At 40.2% G+C, this 27,678-nt stretch overlaps 2 protein-coding genes across 4 annotated transcripts in view; both read left to right on the top strand.

The window, feature by feature from the left end:
• The window catches only part of srgap3 (SLIT-ROBO Rho GTPase activating protein 3), a 54,638-nt gene extending 38,787 nt beyond the window's left edge, over positions 1-15,851 (top strand). The window contains exons 9-22 of one of the 3 annotated variants that reach the window (XM_027279227.1): positions 651-848; positions 1,100-1,184; positions 3,133-3,160; positions 3,947-4,049; positions 4,994-5,054; positions 5,665-5,742; positions 5,847-5,981; positions 6,528-6,633; positions 8,077-8,304; positions 8,458-8,531; positions 10,700-10,880; positions 11,060-11,209; positions 11,341-11,656; positions 12,105-15,851. In XM_027279227.1, coding sequence (XP_027135028.1) covers positions 651-848; positions 1,100-1,184; positions 3,133-3,160; positions 3,947-4,049; positions 4,994-5,054; positions 5,665-5,742; positions 5,847-5,981; positions 6,528-6,633; positions 8,077-8,304; positions 8,458-8,531; positions 10,700-10,880; positions 11,060-11,209; positions 11,341-11,656; positions 12,105-12,551 — 2,190 coding nt within the window. In that variant the 3' untranslated portion in view covers positions 12,552-15,851. Of the gene's footprint in view, positions 1-650; positions 849-1,099; positions 1,185-3,132; positions 3,161-3,946; positions 4,050-4,541; positions 4,573-4,993; positions 5,055-5,664; positions 5,743-5,846; positions 5,982-6,527; positions 6,634-8,076; positions 8,305-8,457; positions 8,532-10,699; positions 10,881-11,059; positions 11,210-11,340; positions 11,657-12,104 lie in introns of those variants that run through there. The other 2 variants (XM_027279228.1, XM_027279229.1) reach the window with 2 other exon arrangements.
• A 9,755-nt stretch (positions 15,852-25,606) lies between these two features.
• Positions 25,607-27,678, top strand: part of rad18 (RAD18 E3 ubiquitin protein ligase) — a 29,123-nt gene continuing 27,051 nt past the window's right edge. Inside the window, exons 1-2 of the mRNA XM_019263462.2 lie at positions 25,607-25,832; positions 27,167-27,245. Of these exons, the coding sequence (XP_019119007.1) occupies positions 25,782-25,832; positions 27,167-27,245 (130 nt within the window). The 5' untranslated portion in view covers positions 25,607-25,781. The remainder of the gene's footprint in view (positions 25,833-27,166; positions 27,246-27,678) is intronic.

Here is a 27,678-nt window from a genome sequence, read left to right as displayed (position 1 = left end):
GGCCACATCACCATCTGTTCTCATTGCAATTACCCTCCCATGACCCTTGCTCGGTGGGAGATGAGAATATATTTAGGTTGTCACGGTGCCAATGTTGTGTTTCATATGAAGTTATATATGAAATTGTCTATTGTGTGATTAAGAGCCTCTGACACAAAGGTGCAAATGGTGGTGATAATAACCAGAACCTGTTAGGCTCTCCTGTGCCAATGGCTCTGCCTCTTCCCCGTCTCTTCGTGTCGTATGCTCTGAAAGGATAATGGACGAGCCATGCCATTACTGGAAATGAGCTTTATCAATCTCGGCTCTAAACGAAGAGCCTCCTTCTGTCTTTGCCAGACTCTCTTAATTTTCATGTCTTTGTCTGATGCATGCCTGACCGGGTTGCTCAGACTGACATTTGGATGCTGCTTGGTCTCCTATCAGTTCAGTTCAAGGTCATTTATTGTTCAGGAGTGAATTTGTCTTTGATATAAATATTCCCGTGTTGTAAATCACTCACATTTGCCCTTGAATGCCATCAGTTACTTTGGTTCCATGAGAAAAATTGCCTTTACTCTCACAAAAAAGAAAAATATGACCAAGACTGAGTAAGATATGAGGCTGCATTTGTCATCTTCTGTCATTCCTATGTTCCCCCATCTGTGCAGGTGAGAAAGACCTTGGATGCCACCATGCAAACGCTGCAGGACATGCTGACGGTGGAGGACTTTGACGTGTCGGATGCCTTCCAACACAGTCGTTCCACTGAATCAATTAAGTCTGTGGCCTCTGAGTCGTACATGAGCAAGTTGAACATAGCCAAGAGGAGATCGAACCAACAGGAGACGGAAATGTTCTACTTTTCAGTGAGTTCATGTCCATTTTGATCTGCATATTAGTCCGACTGTTAATGGCTTCCAACCTGCTATGAACTGTAGGTTTGCACTGCTTATTTAAATCAAGCCATCAGTCATCATGCTCTGAAAATAGAAATTCAATTAAAACTAGAACAGATTGAATTTATGCTGATTTGAACGCCTGAATTGTTGTACTGGGCTCATGTTACACTGGATTAGTGTTGCCGCTCACTCGTCGTTGCTTTCATCTCACTGTGTAGAAATTCAAGGAGTTCCTGAATGGCAGTAACCTCATCATTAAGCTGCAGGCCAAGCACGACTTACTGAAGCAGACGCTGGGTGAAGGTAAGGTGTCTTTTCTCTTCATCTCTCTTTTAATAGCATGACCCAGTGTTTCGTCCTGCCATTATGACCTACAGAATCCCACCACAGCTCCATAAAGCGTTGCCTGCAGGGTTATAGGGTGCAGGTTTTATCTAATAAGCAGCAGGGAATAAGGTATAGGAGGCAACGAAGTTTTTTTCTTTCAGGGAAGCAGGAAGGAAAATAAGGAAATGAGAGTTAATATTCAAATGGAAAACTACCACACCAAAATCAGACCACATCTACCTCGGGGTATCTATTCCTCTTTCTACTTATCTCCATTGGTTAAAGTATTATCCGGTTAGTCTCTATATGGTATAGCCGCAGGGAGGGTTTCCATTTCCAGACTGTAGGAGAATGGCTTTCCTCGGCCCCTCCCTTCCCCAGGGGTCCCCTTGTCACCTCAGCCGTGAACAGTTTACGCTCAATCAATCAGCAGGACCAGACCCAGGCCCATTCTTGCAGCTGCTCCTGCACCAGGGGTTTACCTAACGGAGAAGGGTATCAGGCGTAGACAGCTGAGGCCTTGCAATACACATGCATACTTCCAGATACCACACCTTGGATGCATTCATTTATTCATTCAATCATTTATTGATTCAAGTCTTAGTTAATGATTTATTTCATTATGTATGGGAGTCCTTTGTGATTCCCTCTGTGGTAAACTATGCATTCATAAACACATTATAGTTAATATCAGTCTCTGGACAGATCTGTTTGTATGTCCACAGTGGAGCAGCTGAGAGAGTGTATGAGCACGGCATATGGCGTCTCCAGGTACCACCCATGTTTAATTATTCAGATGATCAATCAGGGGTGCGTCATGCTCATTAGCTGGTTGCTTCACACCCAAAATAGCGTGCCTGTGTTTGGTTGTTTGCGAGCATGACAGAGGGAACATGATGAGAATGGCGAGTGCCACATGGCGTTTACATCTTGCTGCATGTATTAATAAAAACATAATGTCAAGGATTGGTGCCAGACAAGATGGTGCTAGGGTATCTGCCAGCTCTTGTTTTTCAGATAAGGAGTCACCAATTGCCTTGTTTTCTCCCTTATTCGATTAGTACTTTTCACTTTTTATGTTTATGGAATACTTTCTATCTTTCTATCACCGAGTAGCACTTTTGGATATGAAATCAGGGTAAAATCAACATCAGCGACTTTTCTTTTGCTCATGCTTGACAAACTGGGTGCAATTTTGAGGTTGGTTGGTCAGAGGTAGACAGCGCTATCACTCGGAGGAATGGTGTCTGGGAAATGTACTGTTGTTTCTTCACATGACTGCTCCAGAGACCTTGTCCCATCTGTCAGAATGATGTGTTGAGAAATGGGTTAGCCTTTGCTCTTTCTGTCCATTGTTAGGTGGAGTAAAGAAATAATGTTGGAATGCTCTGGTGCCTTTGTTGCTTTTTCTTAAATTTGATTCCTTTCCCGTTGATAATCTAGTTTATTAGCAGACAAAGACACACTCTTAGTCTAAGATCATAAAGAAAAGCTGAGTCATCTTTGAATTAACTGACTATAGCTGAGTTTGATGACTGTTTTCTTTAAAAACGTTCAGTGTATAGGCCTATAACTTGTGCAAACCCACAACAAAAGGCTCAGTGAACCAGTATAGACATTGCTCAGTGTCACCACTGATGGACCCCTCCCTGCTCAACATATAGACACTGCAGCCGCCACCCCCTTTTCTTTGCTCTGAGAGGAGGTCTATAACCCCACAGGGTTCTCCGGGTCCCCTGAGGTTTCAGCGACGACTACTCAATGGCTTTGTCCAATGAATGGTGTTAGCAGCGCTCCATTCATCGCTCTCTCAATAGTCATGTTGTCTCTCATCAGACCCGTCAGTGACGGTGCACACTGGAGTCCGTACAATATGTACCACAAAGATATAACATGTCCCTCTTGTGTTTTGTTTTTTCCACAGGGGAAAGGGCTGAGTGTGGAACTACAAGGTATGATGTCCTTTGGGATTCCTGTCTTTCAGCCCTGAACCATCCACATATACAGTTTTTAGATTATATTTAAATAATTATTAATAAAAATATATATATTTATATGTTATTTGCATTATATTTGATTCCATTGCACGGCTTTTCAAATATTGTATTCAATGAATGTCAATCAGTGTCTAAACAAAGACCACACTCACTGTTTTTTTACATAAAATTAATGAGTTGGATGTAGTTTTGCAGCTCCCGTCACCCGTTCCAAAAAAATATATAATCGTGCTTTTGTGGTTTTCTTCATAAATATTAAATTAACTTAGTTAGTAGTTAGTAACTTAGTTGCAAAATAAGTTATGTTTACATGTTCCTATGTGGCTGTGAGAACAGACACGCATGATGTTATAATGTTGGATAAATATTTAGCATTTAAAAAAAAATGTTATGTACATTAAAATTGAATGATATAGGAAACGTTTAACAGCGAACTTTTCTGTCTGACAACATGACACATCAACAGACAGGCTTGATTGTACTGAGCGTGTTAATGATGTCCATTAATCTGTGCTTTGTTTTTAGTAAGTCAAGAAGTGTTTTAATGAAGATCCAGGCCTAGAGTCTTGTCCCAACCCCTCAGTGATAATTAAAAGGCTGACTTTAATGATAAAGGACCTCTTTAATGAAACATCTCACTTTGGGTTTTTCTCAGCTTTTACAATTACTTCACCCAAACAGAGGATTTTTTAATTTTCATACCTCTTTTTTCAATCTCCAATATGGTGTTTTTGTTCCCAGGCCCCCCACCCTTCCCCCTAAACCACAGAAAATGCGGAAGCCTAGGCCTCGCTCCTCGTATAACCATAAGCTGTTTAACGGCAATATGGAGTCCTTCATCAAGGTACCCTATGGTGGTGGTGGTGTATGACTGAGCAGCCCTTGTGGAGCAGGAGGGGAAGGCAGCTAGAGCCTTTGCTCTCATTCTCTTCCTCACTTTGGCCTTCTGTTCCTCCCTCTTCCAGCTGCCCTTGATCATGATATAACGCCTCTGTTTAACCTCTAATCCTCCTCCTCCCTTCCGTGGCTCTGCTGGTGCAGACAGAGCGACAGTCAGCTGTCTCTTTATTCCCCTCCAGAATAATTTACCATCTCTGGCTTTATTTCTAAATCCAGTCAATTTAGCCGACTGAGAGTCAGGAGACAGCAGTGGGTCCGCTTTGTCCCTCAATGCACAAAACCCTTCACTGCATCTCTATAGCTTTCCTATCGCCAGTCCCTATGCTTCCCTTCTTTAACCTCCAGAGAGGCCGTTCTTCGTTTGAGCTTTTCTAACTGTGTGCTTCTCTGCCCTCTCTTCCTCTGCTTTTCTGTGCCTTGCTGTTTTCTGTCCCAGAGGAAGAAGGAATGCCCGTACCCGCATTCAGGTACCCCCTGTTGTTGGAGAGTATAGGTCGGAGCACACGGGCACTAAAATCTTTAGACTAATCACAGAAATATACTGGCTACTGCTTAAGCTACACTGGCATGCTGATAGTTTCCACAGCTGTTTGTTTGCACTGCTCATGGGATCTGCTTAATAAATGTTTATGAGGCATCAGGATGTCTATGAAGCATTACATTTTGTTGTGGTGAAATGGAGCATTAGACTTATTCTCTCTTGCATAACTTTAATTCACGTGAACTGTAACAGGACATTTGTTATTTGCATGTATTTAAAGGAAAATTCCCTTTTTAAGACATTGCTTAGACTGCAGTAGTACACAAAATACGTTGCTTATTCTTTTAGTCATTTAATATCTTTTGTTGTTATTTGATTTGTCTGTATTTATTCACATTTCATTTCAGGATTCAGGACAACCAATCCCACTTGTTGTCGAAAGCTGTATCAGATACATCAACCTATACGGTAAGTCCGGCATCGTGTTGCTGTGGCCGCTGCTTTTGAACGAAAGGGCGGATTGAACTCTGGCATTCTTTGAAAACTCCGTCAAACTAATAAGACTTTACAGCAGCTTTTGGACAAGCCAATCTATTTCCACAAATAGCCACATAGGTACAGAGACTGACCTGCTCCGCTCTCCACCTCAGTCTCCGAGGCGCTCAGCTGCCTGCCAGTGATTTGACAGGCTCGTAACTATAGATCACACATGGAGAGTTTTGAAAGTCCCATTGGTCTTTGTTTCGTCAGTTCCCCCCTTACTCTCTTTATAACTCCTCCCTGTCTACCTTCACATCTGTCTTCAGCTCATTGCTGTAGCCTGCAGCCCTTTCCCCTGGATCTGGACCTAATGAAACTCCAGAAAACTGATTAGGAGCCCTCTAACTGAAACCATATGGTGCAGCCTCACTGAGGGGCCCTCTCATGGAAAAATACGCATCTCCCTTTTATTACTAGATTACATTTCCTGCTCTGTGTTATGTGTTTCCAGTGGGCTTTCATGAAGCTGGCACTGGGATTTGAAGATAATGGTAGCTAGTATAACTCTGACTCAAATTCTGGGTTGTATTTCTTTCAGGCTTGCAGCAGCAGGGCATATTTCGTGTGCCGGGATCACAGGTGGAAGTCAATGATATTAAAAACTCATTTGAGCGAGGTAGGTCAAAGATAAAAGGAACTATATTCCTCTTTAAAATACATTTCCTCAAATACTTAATAAAACTATTTGACACAACTCAGTAAATGTCACACACGTATCAGGTGAGGATCCCTTGATTGACGACCAGAATGAGCACGATATCAACTCGGTGGCAGGGGTGCTGAAACTGTACTTCAGGGGACTGGAGAACCCCCTGTTCCCAAAGGAGCGCTTCCTGGACTTCATCTCCACCATCAGTGAGTCACGTACAGCAGATAATACTCAAAGCCATCGCAATGTCCTGAGTGGACTGGTCAAATAAGAAAAGAGAAAACACACCTTGCACTTTGTTAGGAACTCAGCTTTACTGAAGACGAGAAAGGCATGCAGTGCAGCACATGGAAGTAATCTTAGCAGCAGGGCTCTCTGCCCGATATTTAACAGAAAGCCAGGAGGAAGATGAGAAAAGTGGGCCACAACAGTCTGCCGTGTGCAAGTTCACCACAAAATCATTTCCCTGCTGTTTCTACAGTAATAGTTTGATCACTCGGTTTGCCTTAGGGGTCCGATGAAAGGCAGGAAGGGGCATCTATTAAAGTGTCGAATAACAGCTTTCAGAATCGCCTCTGCTTTTTGCTTAGTTTGATCAATTTTCAAAAAGGTTTATATTATATTTTAGCGGATAGTGTTGTTGTTGGCTCAGTGCCCATACATATATATATGTATATAAAAGCTATCTCTAATTTATTGCAGTGTAAACCACCATTGTTTCATCTCTCCAATCTCTGTCCTTGGTGTTTCAGAGCTGGAGTCTGGAGCTGAAAGAGCGCATCACATCCAGCAAATCGTTGTGACTCTCCCTCGCACCATCATAATTGTCATGAGATACCTTTTTGCTTTTCTCAATCAGTGAGTATGGCTTTCACATTGTATTTTAAGCCACAGATCCTAGTAGTAGTAGTATACCTGTTCTACAATGGGTTTTTATTAATGCTGCTTATGCTGTGTTTGCCTGCAGAACAGAGAGTTTTATTTCATACCCCAGGTTTTGACTCTGCTCTTCCACACCCCCTTCATTGTTGGAGTTGTTCCAGCTGTGGCTTTACTGCTCAGCCTCAGCTTGTTGATAATGTGCAAAGACTGATCGTGACTTCCTCTTGCAGCACTGAATGATTTGGTTACCAAGAGTGGGTTGTGGCATGTGCTGGCTAAGTTGATTTTGTTGAAGGAGTTGGCTGATCAGAATGTCTAAACTGTGCAATGAAGCAGCTAATACTTTCTGTCAAAACTGAATTCAGTTGGTGCCAGTGACTCTGCAAGAGACGTCTCTGCTACACAGTTCATTTTCAGGCATTATTGGGTTGATATTCATAACTTAGAGCACCCATAATCAATATTTTTTTTTTATTAACAATGCATGACTACTTACATGTGAACAGGGTCACAATGTGATGAGCCCACAAAGAATTATCACCTGCAGCTCCCCTCATCTTTAGCTGACTTTATTACCCGTCTGGTTCACTAATTATTTGCCTCAGGACGCAGCTGTTTTCAGCAAGAAACTACTAAAAATCAGAGGTACACTACCTGCCCAGCAACAAACAAACAAACAAACAAACTAATTTGCAAACGCAGTTGGGAATTTACAAGAGCCAGATATTTCCCTCAGCAGTTGATAGAGACCAAAAACAGATATAAGGAGAGAGACTATTGGACTTACATTCACCAGGTGGCCAGTCAAAAAGAATAATACTTGTCTGCTCTGTGTATAAAGATGCAGAGTGTTTGCTTGCACATTTGCCTTATCAGCTGAATTATTAGATAATATGTCAGTATTCTGTTCACAGCTTGCTTCCACTGCCCCCAAGTTGTTGCAAACTGAATATAATAGCATACATAATTATAATGTAATGCCCTTCTGAAGCATTAGAGAAACATTTTTTGTGTGTTTTTAGTTGCATAAATACTAAAGATAAAGATCATAACTGCTAAAGTCAGAGAGGCAACAATCAGGCAACAATGCTGTATATTATAAGTTATAATCATAATTATTATAAGACATAGAAACTTGACAGGCTGTGCATTGTTCAAAAGCATATGTGAAGATTTTCATTCAGAGCATCAAAATAAAGCAACAGCAACTCAGAATGTCTGCGCACATCCCTGCAAAGCAGGACCGTAGCCTTGTCGCTTCGAATTCGAAGAACAAGTCTTTTTATATTACACTAGACAAAAACTTAATGTAGACATACAGTAATTGTGTTATGTGATGTTGTTAAAGGTTGCTTACGTCAGTACACACAGTAAAACTACACACACACACACACAATGCTCACCTGCCCTGTCCCTCAGTCTCTCCCAGTACAGTGACGAGAACATGATGGATTCATACAATTTGGCAATCTGCTTTGGTCCAACCCTGATGCCCATCCCAGATGGACAGGATCCTGTAGCATGCCAGGCACACGTTAATGAGGTCATCAAGACCATCATTGTCCACAATGAAGTCATCTTTCCAAGTCAACGTGAGCTGGATGGCCCAGTGTATGAAAAGTGCATGACTGGGGGGGAGGAGTACTGGTGAGTATTGGCTTGACCAGGTCGTGAGCGCAGTAATAAAATAATCTAATAAGCTAATCACATGCTTAAATATGCTTATTGTTCATAAAACAAACATGTCGAGTTCCAGTGTCTGCAAACCTGTGAGTTTTTGCTTTCCATCTGCTCTCAAAGTGACAGCCCCCACAGCGAACCTGGAACTATCGACGAGGCCGACAATGGAACTGAACCACACACTAGCGATGAAGGTCAGTACATCATAGTGGTCATTTTTCATCTCTTTTTTTATGAAGGGCCTTTGTTATTACCCTGGTATGACATCAGTCTTGAAGCAACATACTGACCAGGGGGAACCAGTGTGTTGACATTTGTGGCTTTGAGTGAAATATCCTCACAACCATTGGACAGATTGCCATTAAGTTTGGCCCAATTACTCACGCTCGCCTCAGGATAAATTGTAACAACTTTCGTGATCCATTAACTTTCCATCCAGGTTAAATTTAAATGCGTCCACTGCTTTGCTTTATGACCAAGTAGCTGCAAAACAAATGACATACCCTGTTAGCCTTTGTAACTGTTTTTAGTCCTAATTAGTAATATAACCATGCTAAACTAAGGTGGTGGACCTTAGACCTGCTAAAAAATCAGGATGTTGAAAACGCCACTAAATTCAGCCTCACAGAACTGCAGCTCGGCTTTTAATCTCATTTCTTCACACAGGCCTTTTTTCCTGATTTACTGCATCTTATTTTAGCAGCCATATGAACTGCTGATCTTGCCTGTGTGCACTGTAATCAATATAATAGCTAGGGGAAAATATTACCATTACTTTTCTTGGACACTACAGTAAACATTTAGGCTTGTTGTAAACATTTCAGTTAACTTTGCATAGAAAATATTATCAGCCCTTTTAAGCCCCAGTTAAGGAGAGGCTGCTTCTGTGACTGTGTTGGAGACGCGTGAAATAATTTCTTGGATAGATGTTACCGCCTGGTTGTTTGATCATTCAAAGAGAAATTCACAAGGCAGAAGATCTTATGTAATTCACATGAGAATATATAAATGAGTTATGTGATCGTAGTAGTCTTTGTGGATAAGGGAGCCGTACGTACAGGCTGACCTTTTTTATTAACCGCTTTTGACTGAGAGGTGAGTGAGGTTTGTGCTTCAGACTTACTGTATGTGATGTGTTGAAGCTGAAGGCAAATTGAGTAAACAGTGTTGGCATGCAGCACTGCCTCTTTGATCTGTCTTTTTGTGTGTGTGTGTGTGTGTGTGTGTGTGTGTGTGTGTGTGTGTGTGTGTGTGTGTGTGTGTGTGTGTGTGTGTGTCTTCCCCCTCTCCCTCCTCCCCTGCTCGCTCTTTGTTCAGTGTTAGTCAGCAATTCTCCTGGGACTTTCTCCTTTGTGCAGTATTTCCCCAATTCTCCTCGGAGCTTTGAATGCATTACTGGGCCAGGCACAAAAGCCAAAACACATATAATACACAGAATAATATCTCCTGTGCTGTCAGTGGACGAGTCAGTGGACGAGTGTATGAAGTGCAGGGTGTGTTAGGTCAGACTGGGGTAACCCTATCTCTGGGCTTCATCTGTGTGGTTGGCTGCGTTTGTAATGAGTGCTTACCCTTTCTCTGTTAACTTGGAAAAGACAATAAAGGCTGGCTGCTGAGAGTCTTATATGACGTTATTGGCGCTGGTGTTTTTCTGTAGTCGGTTCATTTGGTGTCCTCTGGCTGCCGTTCAGCTTTCATAGGAGAAAAACAAGTTGGTGCTAAATTAAGAACTCAGCAACCATGTTGTCATGATGGTACCCCTCCTATTATTTTATAACTGAAACCAACTTTGAACAAAACCGCTTTCCATCTTTTTTCACTTTTAGCTGTCTTTGCACCCCTCTGATATGTTTTTCTAAATAAAACCCATAACTATAAGTTTAGCTCTGACTGACCCCTGCTGGCGGGCCTGTGGAAAGACACTGTAGAGAAAGAATTTTAAATTCAGGCAAAGTCAGATTATTTTATCAGACTTGTGTGACATAAAAACATTTATTTGCTATACAACATGTTTAAACAGTAGTGACAATTATGTTTATTATATATAAAACAATATGTAATTTGTGTGGATAACACATTTCTCTTTGCAATTCTGTTGTCTGAGGGATGACTGAGGGATTTTAACCTCTTGGAGGTATTGTATCCTGGATCCTAGCAACGATGTGAAGGCAGCAATAGCACATATTCAAAGCTGTCTTGATTTTGTATTATAGTTTGATTTACTATATGCATTTAAATCAGATTGTCAGTTTTGTTGTCGACAAGTCAACAGCCCAGCTTATTAAGTCTGTACCTTTGTTATGATCATAGCCATGTTGCTTAAGCTTTTTGTTGACGTGTCTTTGTCTATTTATGTTTTCAGAGGTTGAACAGATCGAGGCCATCGCTAAGTTTGACTACGTGGGACGCACTCCCAGGGAGCTGTCGTTTAAGAAAGGAGCCTCTCTGCTTCTGTATCACAGAGCGTCTGAAGACTGGTGGGAGGGACGTCACAACGGCGTCGATGGACTCATCCCGCATCAGTACATTGTTGTACAAGACCTGTGAGTAACAGGCAGAATGCAGTAGCTGCTGTTTATCTCGTGTCAAGTAATTATCTCCGTCAGTGAAGCTGACAACGTAACAATAAACTGTTGTGTTGGATGAAGTTACAACATTGAATGTTGAATTTAATTACTGTACTTTCATGTTATGCTCACCGGCAGTGGCTTTGTTCTTTTAGGGATGATGCTTTCTCAGATAACCTCAGCCAAAAAGCAGATAGTGAAGCAAGCAGTGGACCATTGCTGGACGATAAGGGTTCATCCAAGAATGATGCCCCATCACCATGCGAACAATCACCTGATTATAACTTTGGAGGAGTCATGGGGAGGTCGGTACAATTAAGAATAATACTGTTCTTGTTTTAGTATTTCTTATTTAGCTCTTTGTATTTCTTCATTCTTCTTCTTAGTTTTTCATTTTCCTGTTTGCATGTTGGTTCGATCTGATCGCTCTCCGCAGGGTAAGGTTACGTTCCGATGGAGCTGCGATCCCGCGTCGTCGTAGTGGCATGGACACCCACAGCCCAACTAGAGTGGCTGACACGCCGCCACGGGCTGCAGCCTGTCCCAGCAGCCCCCACAAGGTTTCCATCAGCAAAGGTCGGCTAGAGAGCCCAGAGAAGAGGCGCCTTGGCACCTTTGGCAGCGCAGGAAGTATCAACTACCCAGACAGAAAGGCATATCCTGAGGGCCATCCTCTGAGACCGGTACCAGGAGCCACTCGTCACAGCAGCCTTGGGGACCACAAATCACTGGAGACTGAAGCTCTGGCTGAGGTAAAGGTGGGAAATTTCAGGTAGAGGCAAAACTGATGGGGAAAAGAAAGAAACAAAAGGTTGTCCTTTTGGTATCATTTGTTTTTATATATCTGCTCGGTGGCTCTGTGGCTCAGTCTTGATATGATATAGTAATGTATACGCAGTATAAGCGGATTGAAAAGGTTTGGTAGAACAGAGCCAGGCCCCCTGATGTAGCTGTCAATCTGAGAGCCGCAGCTGAGACCTGGAGTAAATATCAGCACCAGACTGCAGCTGGAAGATAGACACACCTCAAGGACACAGAGAGATTAGAGAATAACAAGCTGAAGGTTCATTCTACTCATCAGCTAATGGCTGCAGCGCAGCATATCCAAACACAATGAAAACAAAGATTTACTATGATGGACTAAAACTTGTACACAATAATTCTTGATCTTTCTCCTCACCTTCATCTCTCCCCCACCAGGATATAGAGAAAACTATGACTACAGCACTCCATGAGCTACGTGAGCTGGAGCGACAGAACACTGTTAAACAGGCCCCCGACGTGGTCTTGGACACCCTGGAGCCAATGAAGAACCCAGTCAGCTCTGAGCCCGGCAGTCCGCTGCATACCATCATGATCCGTGACCCGGATGCAGCCATGCGCCGCAGCAGCAGCTCCACCTCTGAAATGATGACCACCTTCAAACCTGCTCTCTCTGCCCGGCTGGCTGGGGCTCAGCTACGGCCCCCAACAATGAGACCGGTGCGCCCTCCTCCCACCCAGCACCGCTCGAGCAGCTCCAGTTCTTCAGGTGTCGGCAGCCCTGCTGTAACACCCACTGAGAAGATGTTTCCAAGTAACAACACAGCTGCTGGTGCTAATATGAATACATCCAGTGATGGCGGGGATAAGTCGGGTACCATGTAGCAAAGGTGGAATCTGCTAGGTGGGGAGGTTGAAAAGCTTTCCAAATAAGGAGAAAGCTTATGGAAATGGGTGCTGATGTGTGAAAAGCAGATATGGATATTTTCCCTTTCTGTTTTGTGCCTGACTTAATTCATATATTCAGGAAGCTCCTGAAGCGAGCCTACAGTACGTTACCATGGTGATAAAGAGGAGGAAGAAGCTGTAGAGGTGCGATAGCGTAAAGCTCAACTCTCTTTGAAACTTGATTTAACTGCAGAAATTGTGTATAAGAATACATGGATTTCAGTTTTTTACCTCAGTTTCATCAAAAAAAAAAAAAAAAATCTGTGGCCATGTTCTCGTTTCACAGATAAAAATAATGCAAGTGAAGCAATACTTGTGTGAAATTTGGTATTACTTTCCACCCAGCACTCCTTGTCCAGTGGATGTTTCAGTCATTCCTGCCGATGGTGTATGAAACAAACGTCATCTGGACGGGTGTAAACATTCAGGCTAAAAATACCATGTCTGTTTACCATTTAGGTCACAGGCCTTATGGCTGTACATACAACCTTACTTGAAGTTGCCATGCTTTCTGTTTGTACTATAATACAGTGGATGTTCAGCAAAGTAACAACTTAGTGACATTATATACGTCTGCATGCAGGGTTTGGAGAAAATAAGGAAAACATTAACGACTTCCATCATTGAGCGGTTTGTAATGATGTGGGATTTTCTCATATGGTCATCATATATTCAAGATATTAGTTTAAACCCTAATTCTGAAAGAGACAAGTAATACATCGAGATCTTACAGTATTATATTTTAAATCTGCCATGTGTGTGGCTATTGGTACTAGATGTTGTACCTGAAGAATCCCGGCATGAAAAGGATCTCTGAAGTCTTAAATATTACTAATCAACAAGTCATCCTCCACCGTCATGTACGAACGGACAGTGGGCAGACTTAACATGGCTGTTTCCATGTTTTTATTCCTATGTCCTCTATATGATATCCAGAAAAACTAATGCACCAACTAATGTAGGAATCCTGTGGTAAACCTGTACATAATAATATAGCTAGTAATTTTTTAAGTGTTAATCTTGTACAGGCTGATACGGGAGAAAAAAAGGCATAGGGTTGTGGGCTGTAAAATGGCACTTGTTAAGATAATAATCCACCTTTTTATCATCTTCAGTGAACTGCAAACATGTTCTTTGGCTGTAGATATAGAGTTCAAGTCATTTACCTTGTACTGTGTGCTTAGAATGCATTTGGTAATTGTACTGTAGAAAACTGATTGCTGTCGAACAGACGACAAAGGCTGAATAGATGTTTTTGATTATGTTTTTGACACCCCCTTTTTCGCACCATGTTTGCAAAATTTGAACTGCTGCCTCTTCAATTCTAATTGGGGTTATTTTAGTTACTGCTTAACATACACTGAAAAGTACCCTCTGATAGTTCCTCTTCCAAAATTAAAATGTGACACACAAAGGAACCTGGTGAGTAGATGCTGTGAGATACTGATATCACAGCTGTTTCCTTCCTCTTTTTTTTGTTGCTGAATACAGTTATGCTCTGACTTGTTCCTTTTTTTTTTCATTGGAAGAAAACTTAATAGAGAATAATTCAGTGTTTATATCTACTGTACCTCTTGTCATTCTGACAGCTCTAGTCCAGAGACCTTGTTATCCGCATCCCAAAGAGCCTGCTCTGTTCTGCATGTTTTTGCGCTGTAGACTGACTCATATTCTGGGGCAGTTAAACAATGGCTGTATGTGGTGCCTTGCCTTGGTAAAACGCACAAATTAATTCAATATTGGATGTTTGTTTTTTTTTGTTGTTTTTTTCTTCCCTTAAGAAATGGGCCTTAACATTTACGGGGATTGGGAATTCTGAATTAGCTGCTTGCTGCAGTTGCTAAAATAGAAGTGACAGAGATTGAACGCTTGATTGAGCAAAGGAAACTTCAAGATTAGCATGTAAACAGGCTGTGATTCCACTCTCAACTCTGCAGTCAGTCTGTACCACCTGCAGATACGTGCTGTAAACTAAAAATAATTGCTTGTTGTCAATGGATTGTTGGATTGTTGTCCTTTTCTTTTGGTCACAGACAGCTCTATAAATGTCCAGGGTGGAAGAACAGAGAGCTCATACAGCCAAATAAAGGCAATACAGCATTTAAAGTCATACAGTGCACTCACATCCTCTACTGGTTCTTGCCGGTATTGACTCTTGATACCGTCACCTTTACATGGGCATTATGAGTATGATCTGAAGCTGATATTACAATCACTAAGCTCATCCATATAGTTCTGTTTGTTTGTTCTGGTTACTGTTTTGCACCTGATGAAGTCCATGAAAAAAAAAAAAGAAGAAGAAGCATATGTTTATAGAAATATGAAGAAAGCACACACATTTCAAAAGGTGTCAAAGTATCATAATTATATTTAACTAGACTGTTTGTTTTTTTTAATTTATAGACACTTGTGTAAGTGGAGCAGAAAATTTGAGTGCCTTTTGTGCACGACATCAATTTTTATTGGACTTTTATATTTACTTTTTTAACTGTAATATGTTGTCTATTAGTTGTCACGTTTATTAAAAACTGATGTTGCTTTTTTATCTTTACTTTCTATTGCTACTCAGTCAACAAACCACCATAAGAAATACAACGTGTAAAGATGTTCATGAATTACAGAAGAATCATCATGAAATGTTCGTCTGTGTTTGGGGGCGAATGCTGAAGAATAAGTTATAAAAAATAAAAAAAAACTACTGTATACACAGTCTACTGGTGAAGTTCAGTAGAGTCATCTCAGAATATTTCATCTTTTTGTTTTTATCCGTGCCTGTGCTGTGGTTGAGCCGTAACTCTTCTTATTTAGCTCCATCCCTTTCAAAACGAAATCATTGCAGTATTGTTGGAAACAGCGGGACTGATATGGACCCTCTTCTTGCAGAGGTTATAAGGCACTTGGTGCACTCTCCTTTCCCCTTACATGTGATGTTACGCTGACATTTTCTCTCCTGGAGTGTGTGCTGAAATGAGTAACACTGTTTGTCTGCTGAAGACATTAAGTTAATATTCAAAAAGGACGTCACGGTGAGAGAGCAGACTGAGAGCCTGGTCATGTTGTGGGGACCGGAGTGTGAGTTGCTGTCACACTGTATACCTTCTCTTTAATTGTTTGTCTAGTGATGCTGTTTGTTGATGAGTGTCTGGTTGGTTGAAACCCTGTGATGTAATGTACACCATACCACTGACTGGATGTTGAAAACCCCTGCGTCCAAATAAAACCATTATTGCTCTGTGATCTGGGTTATTGTGAGTGTCTTATTGTGTGATTTAATCGTTCTCTATTACATTAAATAATTCATAAATAAAAGTGTAAACAGTAGATATTAAGTTTAACACCGAAGAACTCCCATACCTGACCTTTTTCTTTTTTTATATAAATGTTTGCATGGTGGTGCAGCACCAAGCTCTGCCCACTTCAAACCAGTTGGAAAAGTAAAATGGTAAATGGACTGTTCTTATATAGCATATTGCTACCACTTAAGATGTTTATACACTACGTATCTCATTCATACACTGACGGCATTGCAAGGTGCCGCCTGCTCACCAGTTTGGGTTCAGTATCTTGCCCAAGGACACTTCAACATGCAGACTGGGGGAGCCGGGTATTGAACCTATGACCGAGCCACAGCCGCTCAGGCCGCAAATAAACAGAAATGCAGAAGTCTCTTGTATGAAATAATCAAAACTGTTCTCAGTCTGGCATAAAATTGTGTTTATCGGGGAGGTCGGTAGCATAGTGGGTTAAGCGGCCGCCCCATGTGTAGAGGTTTCAGTCCTCGCTGCAGCTGGCCCAGGTCCGAATCCCGCATCGGACGGCCATTTACTGTGTGTCATTCCCCCGCTCTCTGCTTCCTGTCTATCTTCAGCTGTACTATCATTAAAGGCATAAAAGGCCAAAAGGCCTTTAGATCATTTATGAAATGCCCAATCCCAGTCGTTATTCTTGATACATGTTATGGCAGATATAGACACTTAAAACAAGGAGAATGTAAGTGCCAGGTAATAAACAACAACAACAACAACAACAACAACAGAAGTTTAGCTTCAACAGCTAACAATGAAAAAGCTATGTTTATGTGTGCAAAGTTCAGTGGGAGCTGATATTACATCAGACCGTAGAAGAAAAAGATTTTGGTAGGATTATGATTATTGTAAACAGTGTAAATCAGGCATCACAAATACAAAGTGAACTGACTTGTTTCATACAAAATCACAAGAATAATTGAATGCACCCAAACATGTACCTGAGTCTGTAGTTCATTCTGTGGCCACATGATGGAGAAACTGCTGCAGAAAAAAAGTGTATAATGAGCATGAGGATTACATGTAGAGTCTGTAGTTAGCACTACTTTAAGGGGTAGGGATGAGAATGAGTGTTGTAGTGACGGCTGCGCAGGGAACAGAGATTTGCATACATTAGACGATTACATCTCCCTTTGAAATTGGTTTTCTAGTCCGTTGGTCATCAGCTCACAATGCTGGTGCATAAACAAAATTCAATTTGTTCCATCTGAGAGACCCCTGTTCAACAAGGACATGTCAAACAAGCAACTGTGTTCACATTTTTAGTCTGGAGGGTATGACTTTATTAAATCGTCGTCCGTTTAGGCTATTGGGGTAACATTCAGTTATAAAATCAATCTAGGATCTCTGTGTGTTAAAAGTGTGAGCTCATGTTGACTGCAGAAGCAATTTTATTTTCTCAGATGGGATTTTAATTCACAATAATTACTTCCACATTGCCTTTACTGGAGAAAATAGGAAAGAAAGTTATGGTTAATAGCACGACAGGATAAAGATGTGTGTTAAATAACACTAATTACTATAACACAGACGTTGATGTCTCTGTTTACACAGTGATATTTATTTAGTATTGGTTTACATAGTTATGACATCATGACCAAGTGTGTTCTTGTATCCTATTGCCTGGTGATCATGTTGTATAATAAATATTTAGCCTAGTTTTGTTCCTTTTCCTGTGCAAAAAGAGTGAGCAACGTGGCACACATCCTTGCTGTTAGGGTGCAAAGATATGATATATGTATGAAGAATATCCCAATTTAGGGTACTATCTTATAAATTATTTAGATTTCTTGGAAAGAAAAACAACAACAAACACATTTACAGTTACTTCTGCTGGCATGGAAATTATTTCATGTCTCTCTAGAATGATGTATGCTTCATCAGTGAAGGACAGATGTTACAGCTGGTTTGAAAAATAAGTTGCGTAAGCCTCTCCGGTGGCCTAATTTGGCTTATCTTTCATTATAATTAATACGTAAATGAGAGCAAACTCTTCAGTAACACATAATCTCTTTGTAAGAGTCACAGTAGAACAAAATTATCATAACTTGTCTCAACCTTCATCCTCTCTGCCTTCAGCTTACATCAAAACAATTAATGTTGAAGCAGTAACACTCTTCAATTAAAACCCCCCGAGGACCAGCGATGAGCCGTAGATCATTCAATTTCATAATCAGAATTAAAACAATGTAAACAAACGGAGGTGACGTTTAATTTATTTCATGTGTTTCCATATTATGTGCACAGTTTTGTACCAAGACAACAGTAGGCTTACAATAAATGAGAGTACTTGTCATCATCATCATCAGGGGCATGATGTATGATGTACAGTATGATGTCCATTGTTATATACTCAGCAGGGTTGTAGCAGGGCATTTTATTTAAATGATTTCCGGTGAGATTGAATGTTTGTTTAATCAACACACAAATTAGCAAAACAGCTATAGTATAAGATGATGGTCTGTTAGCCCCCTTTTCCGGGAATAAAAATATTTATACTGAGGCAATAGTTGTAGCAAATGCAGAGCTATCTTTTATGCTTTTTTATGCTCGATAGCGGAACAAAGATAGTCATATTTCTATTGTAATGAATAATGTTTTCAATATCTGTTGTTTATGTGCTGAAGATGGCATTTGCTACATCGTCATCTGCACTTTCCAAATGTCATGCGAGTCTTTATCGCAGCGTGGCTTCAGTCTACGGGTCTACGTGTTAAATGTTCGATTTCAGCATTCAGGCTTGACCCTGACAAGGGGTTGGTAACCTAACTGAGCCACGTGGCTGATGATTTTGTGATCTCGTGAGTCCAGCTCATTCGCATGGTTAGGGTTAGGTTAGAGGTTTAGTGCTTTGGTATGATACATAAAAGTTGGAGGGATCAAGTTGAGAGAGACCCCAGACCAGATCAAGACAGCCTCAACGGGAAAGAGACAAGGGCCTGTCTCAGTATGTCAGACAGACATCAAAGTGCTGTTGAAATCCCTAAAATGCTTAATACTTTATGCTGCAGGGAAATCAATAATTTTACTTTGATGCATTTTCAGAATCATTTCTGACCTCCCTCAGAAATCGAAACATCTGTTCCTGTACATATATAAAACAAAATCACTATGTGACTTGCTTTATCGAGCAGGAATGGAAAGGAGCTGGAACAATCATTGGAGTTTCAAGGTTATAGCACATGGCAACAGCTGTGAATTCACTGACATTTGCAGCTATGGCTGTATCTTTGATGTGCAGAGATGCAGAGGGGTAGTGCATATAGAGCATGCATAATAAATTAAGCCCAAAGACACAGAGGAAGTCAGCCTGGCTGTTTTCACTGCTCCTGCATACCCTCATACAAAACACAGCAAAGAATATGTGACATGCCAAACATGTACTGTACAACATGCACAGACAAGAACAATTCAGCAACCCTGACAACAAACAAACAAACATGCACATAGATTGCATGCTAAAACTCAGATCTTATCATTGCTTGTCTATATTTATTATGTTTTTGCAGAAGCATGCCAAATGAGGCTTTGCAGTCATGACGAAACTTTAAAGTGAGGATTTAAAAAATAAAAATAAAAAAAACTGTGCCAACTGCGAGAACTGACCCAGTAATACCATTAACTTTCGACTGTTTGATAGCATATGTGTTCATTTGATGAAGGTGTAAAGGAATGACCCACATAAGGTGTTCATTTACAGTAAGCTTTCATCTTCAGCCCACTAATGAGCTATGACGTTAATAATTCAGTGCAGATTTCAGTGCAATATAGTCGTTGTGAAACGCATAAATATCACTATGATGTAAAACACTGAAATTCATATTTATTGTTCTTGTGACTGAATAGGACAAGGTAGTTTGAACTGACAGTAATGGCAGTCTGCCTCGCAGTAATTCCCCTCTCTCTCTGGTCTTTTCTGTCTTAGTCACTAAATAAATAAAAAAACTGATATAATGAGGGTAACCTCTGGTTGTACAATAAATATCAGGTCTAATCTACTTAACAGCTCATGGTTAACAACAAATTACAGCAATTAATTCGAGCAAAATTTCAATTAAGTGCGGCATGCACCTATAAAGGCTGCAGATAAGGACGGCTACCAGCTCAATAATGGAATGGACCTGTGGGTAGAATATTCATGTAGCCTGTATAATACATTATGTAAATATAGACTTTCTGATAAGAATATTAGCTTCTGTCACTTTGTTACAGGTGAGTAATTCAAGTTCAATTCAATTGAACTGCAGCATTTCATGAGCAATGTGCCCCACCACTATCTGACACATATATGATATATTGTAGTAAACATTAAAGGCATTAATATTAAAATGTGTAAACAAATAAGGAACGAATAGCCAAAACATTTCAACCTTGATAAGGTATTTATGTTGCTTGGGGTGTGTGGCTGCAAATTCTTTCCACTGTGTGGCTACATCCAAAAGGCTAAAGGGGTTTTTTTGTTGCCATTTGCCCCCTGCTAAATGAAACTGGAGCACAATGTTTAAAAATGTAAAAGCAGAGCACACACAACACATGAAAAATTAATCAAGAATCAATCACGAAAACAGAGCTCTGTCATCTGCATCTTCAAAGACGAGGGTGTCTGGCCAGTTTCAAGTCTGTTGTTTAACATCAACAAACAATTCTGGCTTCATCTGTTTGCTTTCATTTCCCACAGCTCCAGCCATTGTTAAGATCTCAGACATGTCCGGCCCTGTGCCCTGGGTAACACGGTACAGGATGACTCACTTGTTAACGGCCTCATTAGAGAGAGAGATATACGTATATGTAGAGAACAGATAACAGTAAAACACAGATAAGGCAAAGGACAGTACAGTCCCTCGACACCATGTATGTCATAGTGCAGATGTTTCAGACAAAGCCCCATCAAGGCGTTTGTGTAGTCTGTGGACTAAATGTGAAGCTGTGCTCTCTTATATCCCAGGATTTCTGTTCACATGCAACTATTTTGCATTAACAAGAGACTTTTTGGGGTAAACATAATGCTGCCTGAATTAAGTTTCGCATGAAAGCCCATATTTCCTTGGGCATTTAAAAGTTAATGAATATGTAACGGCGATCTACAGTGCGTTTGTTGGAACTTGCTTTAGGCGTCCATTTAAGTGAAAAAGACCACACAGACTTTCCGACTGTAACAGCGCGCTCCCATCATGTGAACCCTATTTCAATAGCAGCAACAGGCCACTACAGAGTTCTGTCAATTTCTGAACCTGAAACCGATGCTTTTTTCAATCCACATCAAAGAGCTACACATGCTACACTTGACTGAAGAAAAGCTGAATAACACTTCCTGGACTTTACAGATGTCTGCCTCCTGTGACATGCTGCTCTGCAGATGTTTCTCTGGTTCATGGTTCTGCATTAACATCTATGAGCAGGGGTTAAATCAAACCGAAGCTGAGTAGTGCTCAACAACTTTTTTATTCTGTACGAAAATCCTTAAAATGGCAAGGCAATAATGATTGAAAGTCATCTTGACCTAGCATTTCCTTGTTACTTTCTATGCCGTGATAATGTTTTCTCCAGGAGAGGACACACTTGGTAAAAAGGGCCTCAAAGAAATAATTTAAAAAAACAAGATGACGGCCTTAGTCTCAGAAAACATTTAATGTTCTGATGATAATCCTTAAACACACAGCTTCAGTAATACAACTCTGCACCGAAAAGAACATTTAAAAATTCCAGACTGAAATAGATCCACCTGGTAATGGCTTTAACTTGTAACACAATTCCTGAAAACCTAAAATGGAGAGTCTTGCAGTACATAATGTCATCTTACTAATGTGAGCGTATAATTATTTCTTGGCTGAGCGACCAGAGATTAAACATTTCCAAAACCCATCAGAAAGTCTCAGCGGAGTGCTGGAAGAGGACAGTAGTTTGTCAAACGTGACACCATCTGATACAAAGCAAACGCGTTATGTCTGCTCTGCTATAACATTCATTGTACAGTTGTTTATTCTTTGTGCTGTTTAAAAGCAGCTCAGTCAAAGCCTGTACAGTGACTTTTGTGATTTAATAAGTTAAAATAAATAAAGCAGTCGAATATCAAACACACGCTCACAGAAACTCTCATAACTGAAGACTGTTTCAATACTCAGCAACACAGACAGACAAATCCAGCTGCATAAAATTATCTTTAGCTGAATTAATGCAATTAATCAGACCCAACACAACACACTGAAATAAAGAAGCCTGATTGGCCTTGACATTTACAATTTCTCACTGACTCCAGAAACATTTGGACTTTTTTTGCATTCTAACCGGCACGACACCGGTCACAAAAGAAATAATGAATGGTGGAAAAAATGATTTAATAATTTCCTCCAAAGAGATAATGATAACAGACAGCAGCCTATTACAGAGGCATGTTATTTTCTGTGACACTTCCTGTGATAAATGCCAAACAAGTGTACAAATTAAAGTGGTCTCATCCTCCTCTGCAGAGAAAATCTTGTTACCAAATTGCTTGGTAATGCTATGGAGACCGAGGGGAAAGAGTCATTAATGCTTTTGCAACACTGTGAAATGATTTAACTGACTAAATGCTCGTGGGGTTGCATCCTCGAAACCACTAGGAAAAATCTAATTTCTGCACATAAATACCTCTGGATATTCATGTGACTGAATAATCACTCAGAGGGACACATGCGACATGGTCCAGCATAAACATATTTGCATGATAACGTCTTGTTGCCCGGCTTCAGACACTATAGTCTCCCAGTAGATTTTGAAAAAGAAAATGCTGCTTCTTTATTACTTGAAAAACATCCGATAAATGCATATATATACACACAAAAGTAAATCTTACTTTTTAAAAACTTCTTATTTACATTGCTGAATATCTGTGATGCAGGGCCTAAGATTCTGCAAGACTGAATAAATAGTTCTCCGGCAACCAGGGAAGGGTACTTTGTCTAAATGTATTAAATCAATCGTATGAAACTGCCAGCACTTTAAAATAATCTAAAATACAGTCCGGGTAATTTGTTGTAAGAGTGAGGAGTGAATAAATATACAGTAACACTAACGCTGGACGTAATGAGAGAAGGACTATTATAGGAAAGAGCATACTCAAGGTTCTTAAGGGAAAATACTGTAAGTGTTCAGTGTCTCTGAGGCCCCTCAAAAGCCTGCTAAGCGTTTTCCAGTTCAAGGACAAGATGTTATGATTACTCCATGATGCCTTAAATGTGGAGAAATTGTTTAGTTTAAGACTTTCCCATTAGTGACTATGAGGATCTGAAAACAACTGTCAAAGCCACACACAAAGTTATAACAATATTTTTCCAGTGGTGAGCTTGGAACTGGTTGAACCATATTTTTTTTCAGACTTACACTTGTCAACCAGGGTCACTTGTATCTGTCTATCAGCTGAAACGAAGAGCAGCAAGGCTGTCACGGTAGAGTCACCACAAGTACGTCAGTTGTTATGGAATAAGGGTTTTCCACTCTCAGATTTCCTGGTTGGAGTCACGGTTAGATTTAACAGAGTTTAGATTTTGAGGAGCTGACTTGGATGATGACAGAAATGCAAACATCTAGTAAAGTCTTGTCTTATGCCAACTTTCAATCATTAAACCTAGATGTCACCAGTTAAAAAAAGAATCTTTACAAAATGTTATGGTTTTTGAAAGCTGTACCTTAAATATTTGCAGTCTTGTGAAATGATCATTTAGATTGTTCAACGTCAGAAGCAGTTTTAAGGTATGTGTACACAGACAATGAATTTTACACTGGTATTATGTTGCTCTCAGTACATACACAGTACAGTAACAAAGGACAACAAGCCTGACAAGGTAAACATAAACATTCCTGCCATAACACTGCCATATGTCAGTATATATATATATATTCTGTACTCTTGTGTTTGAGTGATGATGTTTACAACTGTATGTTAGTACAGTGTGGATGGTATGGATGTTTGTGTCAACTGGTTATTTCACACGGATTATTCCTAACACTGTGTCTGGTGTTTATTGTTCACTGACACCCCCAGAATTCAAGCAGTTAACATATCGTGTTCTTCCTGCATAACTGAGTTTAACTATGCCAGCACATTTTTTTGTAAAAAAATGGCACAACAATGCAAAACTAGAAAATTCCCGCAGAAATTTTGAGAGTGACGAGTGGGCTGTTGCCAGGGGTCTTAGCATGTTAGCATTAGCAATTAGCATGTATTTGCCAAACCGCATTTCCAATCATTGAACTGAAATCACTGGGAGCATCATAAGCCCTTCCTGAACGTCTACATAGTTATTTTGTGTCGATAAAGTGAAGAAATGTGACCTTTAGAGCGATTCAAAAAAGCGTTACTTCTGCTTTCCTCCAGAAATGTTCCCGCCTTTTTGACATGGCAGTCTATGAGGCTGTGGATGGGTGTTGCTGCCGCATCTTTGTGTGTTACGCCAAAACTATAAGGCTGACAGCATTAGCAGACAGATGTGAGTGAGAAGACAAATTTTCCTACGTTTCTATGTATAAATCATGTCTGTAGTAAGCAACCAAGACCGACTGCCGGCCCTAATCAGCAGAGCAGTTACTGCACCTGTTAGAATGTCAGTTGGAAATGCTGACAGAGAGAGAGAGAAAATGCTGAGACCACCCCTCGAACAGGAAGGATTTCTGGCCAAACCATATTTCCAATCATTGAACTGGCTTAACTTTGAGCATCTTGAGACCTTCCTGAACGTCTACATAGTTATTTTGTGTCGATAAAATGAAGAAATGTGCCCTTTAGAGCGATTCAAAGAAGTGTTACTTCTGCTTTCCTCTATTGCACGTCTGTCCGTCCAGGGAGAGGGATCCCTCCTCTCTTCCTGAGGTTTCTTCCACATTTTTTCCCTGTTAAAATTTTTTCCTCGCTCGAACCGAGGGTCTAAGGACAGAGGGTGTCACTCCCTGTACAGACTGTAAAGCCCTCCGAGGCAAATACAAGTACTTTGTGACTTTGGGCTATACAAATAAAATTTGATTTGATTCTAATTCATCAATTTATATACAGTAGATTACTTAAGCTTAAACATCAAAATAAACTCATTGGCATGTCTATTTTAGAAAAGGGGAAAAAGGAAAAGAGAAAATATACACTTTAAAAAAAAATATGTGGAAAAGGGGAAAATATACATATAAAGGAATATAAAAGAAAAAATAAACAAAAAGAAAGAGAGGTAAGATATCAAATCAGATTTTATTTGTATAGCCCAAAGTCACAAAGTACATTTGCCTTGGAGAGCTTTACAATCTGTACACCCTCTGTCCTTAGACCCTCGGTTGGAGTGAGGAAAAACTTGCCCACAAAAAAGTTGGAAGAAACCTCAGGAAGAGCCACAGAGGAGGGATCCCTCTCCCAGGACGGACAGACGTGCAATAGATCAACACAAACATATTGTACAATTACAATGAATAATAAAATGACAATGAATTACGATGAATAATAAAATGATTACAGTAGCAGTGGAACCTGTGATAGAGACAGAGAGACACAGATGCACAGCAGCAGCAAATCATAAACTACTATAAACAGTAATGGAGATATGGCAGCAGTAATGACAGTAGTAATATGTGTAAGATATGGAAAAAGAAAAAGATATACTTTTATAAGAAAGAAAGAAAGATGCTTCATGCTCTCTGGTGTTTATTTATACTCGCACTTGCCAATCACCGAGGAGAGCGCCAGCTCAGCGGAAGTCGTCAGATGACGTCAGCAGCGTCCAGCATCCCTTCGAGCGGGACTTTGGTCTCTGAAAACAAAACAAAACAACAACAAGAAGAACAAAAGAAGAAGAAGTCACTTCAGTCACTTTAACTCAGAGAAGCTGCTCGTTGTTTTTTCCTCCACATGGCTCTACAGATAGAAGCGGATTTACCAGCTGAACTGGCAGGTCTCAAAGTAAGTTGAAATAAATAAATAAATAAATAATCGTGTTTCGCTAACATGACGCGAGGAGCTAAATGTAACTCAGCTAGCCTGAGCCGTTACTAACCGGCAACGTTACAAATCTAACGTAATGAATGAATGTGTGAATGAATGTAACACACAGCTGATTGTTCTACACACCGTCGGCGTGCTCATGTGACACGTGCTAAAAATAGCTGCAGCGAGACAAACGCATCCGTGATTTGAGTATGTGCTAATAAGAGAAGCTAGGTTAGGTAACGCTGGTGATGATCGGGACATAAACACAGATTCAAACCGTGAACAGTCACAGTGTTTGGTGATCTATGGCAGGTGAAACCTAAAATACAGCCAAAACAAACGAGGCTGCAGGTCATATGAGGTGACGCTCACTTGCATACACTATATATAAAGACACAGTGTCACTGTCTGATAGTTTGAACAGATGAACGTGGCACCTTCAGGATGATCCACAATTCTCTTCCTGTTGTCTTGGCTGATTTCTTTTGACTTTCCCATGATGTTACACAAAGAAGCAGTGTGTTTCAAGGTGTGCCTTTTTTAAAAATACCTTCACAGGTGTGTCTTTAATTAACTCAAATGTTGTTAATAAACTCATCAGAAAGCTTCCAAAGACATGACATCATCATCTAGGCTTTCCCGAATTGATTAAAGGCATAGTAATCTTAGTGTATAGTGTATGCGAACTTCTGACTTTGAAGAAAGTAATACAAAATTGTCTCTTATTATTCTGGCATTTAGCAAATAGAAATAATTTTGGTAATCCTAACAGACCTAAAACAGGAAAAGTGTCTGATTTCATGTCAGACTGTGAGGGGAAAAAAGCACATGTGTCTTTTTATATAGTGTATGTAAACTTCTGGTTTCAACTGTATCTCTGGATGTGTATGTGTCACAATGTAAGATTACAATGGACAAAGTAGTAATGTGTGTTTATATTGTGTAACGTTACAGTTTGTGTCACACAGTCCTGACATGATTTATGAAGTTTCCAGTGTACTCCATGAGGCGTGGATGGTAAACAGTGTCTGTAACAGCAATAATGTTTGATTATGATTCTAATATAAATGATGAGATGAGCCACGTCATGCAGTTTAAAGTGTCTTTACATGGCCTCATTTATTCTTTTAAAAGGCTGCACTGACCATGGTTCGAGTTAACAGTGCAGAAGTTCAGTCATTTAAAATATATCAGGCTACTTTATTTATTTTCTTGTCATTTTTTTGTTTATTACCAGACGTCTGAGTTGAATTGTCTCATCAATATTTTATTTATCGCTGTGATTTTTTTGTTTCTCTCACCTACAGGATGTCGATGCCCTGCTACGATGTCCCATTTGTTTCGACTTCCTCAACATTTCAATGATGACTAAATGCTCACACAACTGTAAGTGACAAGTAGAGAGTAAAAGCTTTACGGCGGCCCAGGTGCTAATTGCTGTTATGACAACTTTTCCAAAGGAATGAGATGAATATTTAAAAAAAAAAACAGTGAGCGACTCAAACAAGCGAAATGCAGCTCCTGAGATCCAGAGTGCTACTTTTGAACTTCATTTTAAAGCAGCGAGAGTTAAATTCTTACACTATGTGTGTTAGTTATGTTAGTGTTGATTTCTTTATCCCTCTTGTCTCTGTGATAATGACACCGAATAGCTTTCCTTACTTAAGTTAAAGCAAGTTTATTTTATGTGAAGGCATCTTTGCCTGCATCTGTTTGTGTCCATAGACTTTGCAGGCTTTTTTTTTTTGTATTTGAGCGACAGCAGCTATCTGCACTCCTCAGATGTGGATTACAGTTGTGCACACTCTCTTACGTGGAT

The sequence above is a fragment of the Larimichthys crocea genome, chromosome VI (genome assembly GCF_000972845.2).
Source record: "Larimichthys crocea isolate SSNF chromosome VI, L_crocea_2.0, whole genome shotgun sequence".
NCBI lineage: Eukaryota > Metazoa > Chordata > Actinopteri > Sciaenidae > Larimichthys > Larimichthys crocea.
This window is presented reverse-complemented; position numbering and strand designations above follow the sequence as displayed.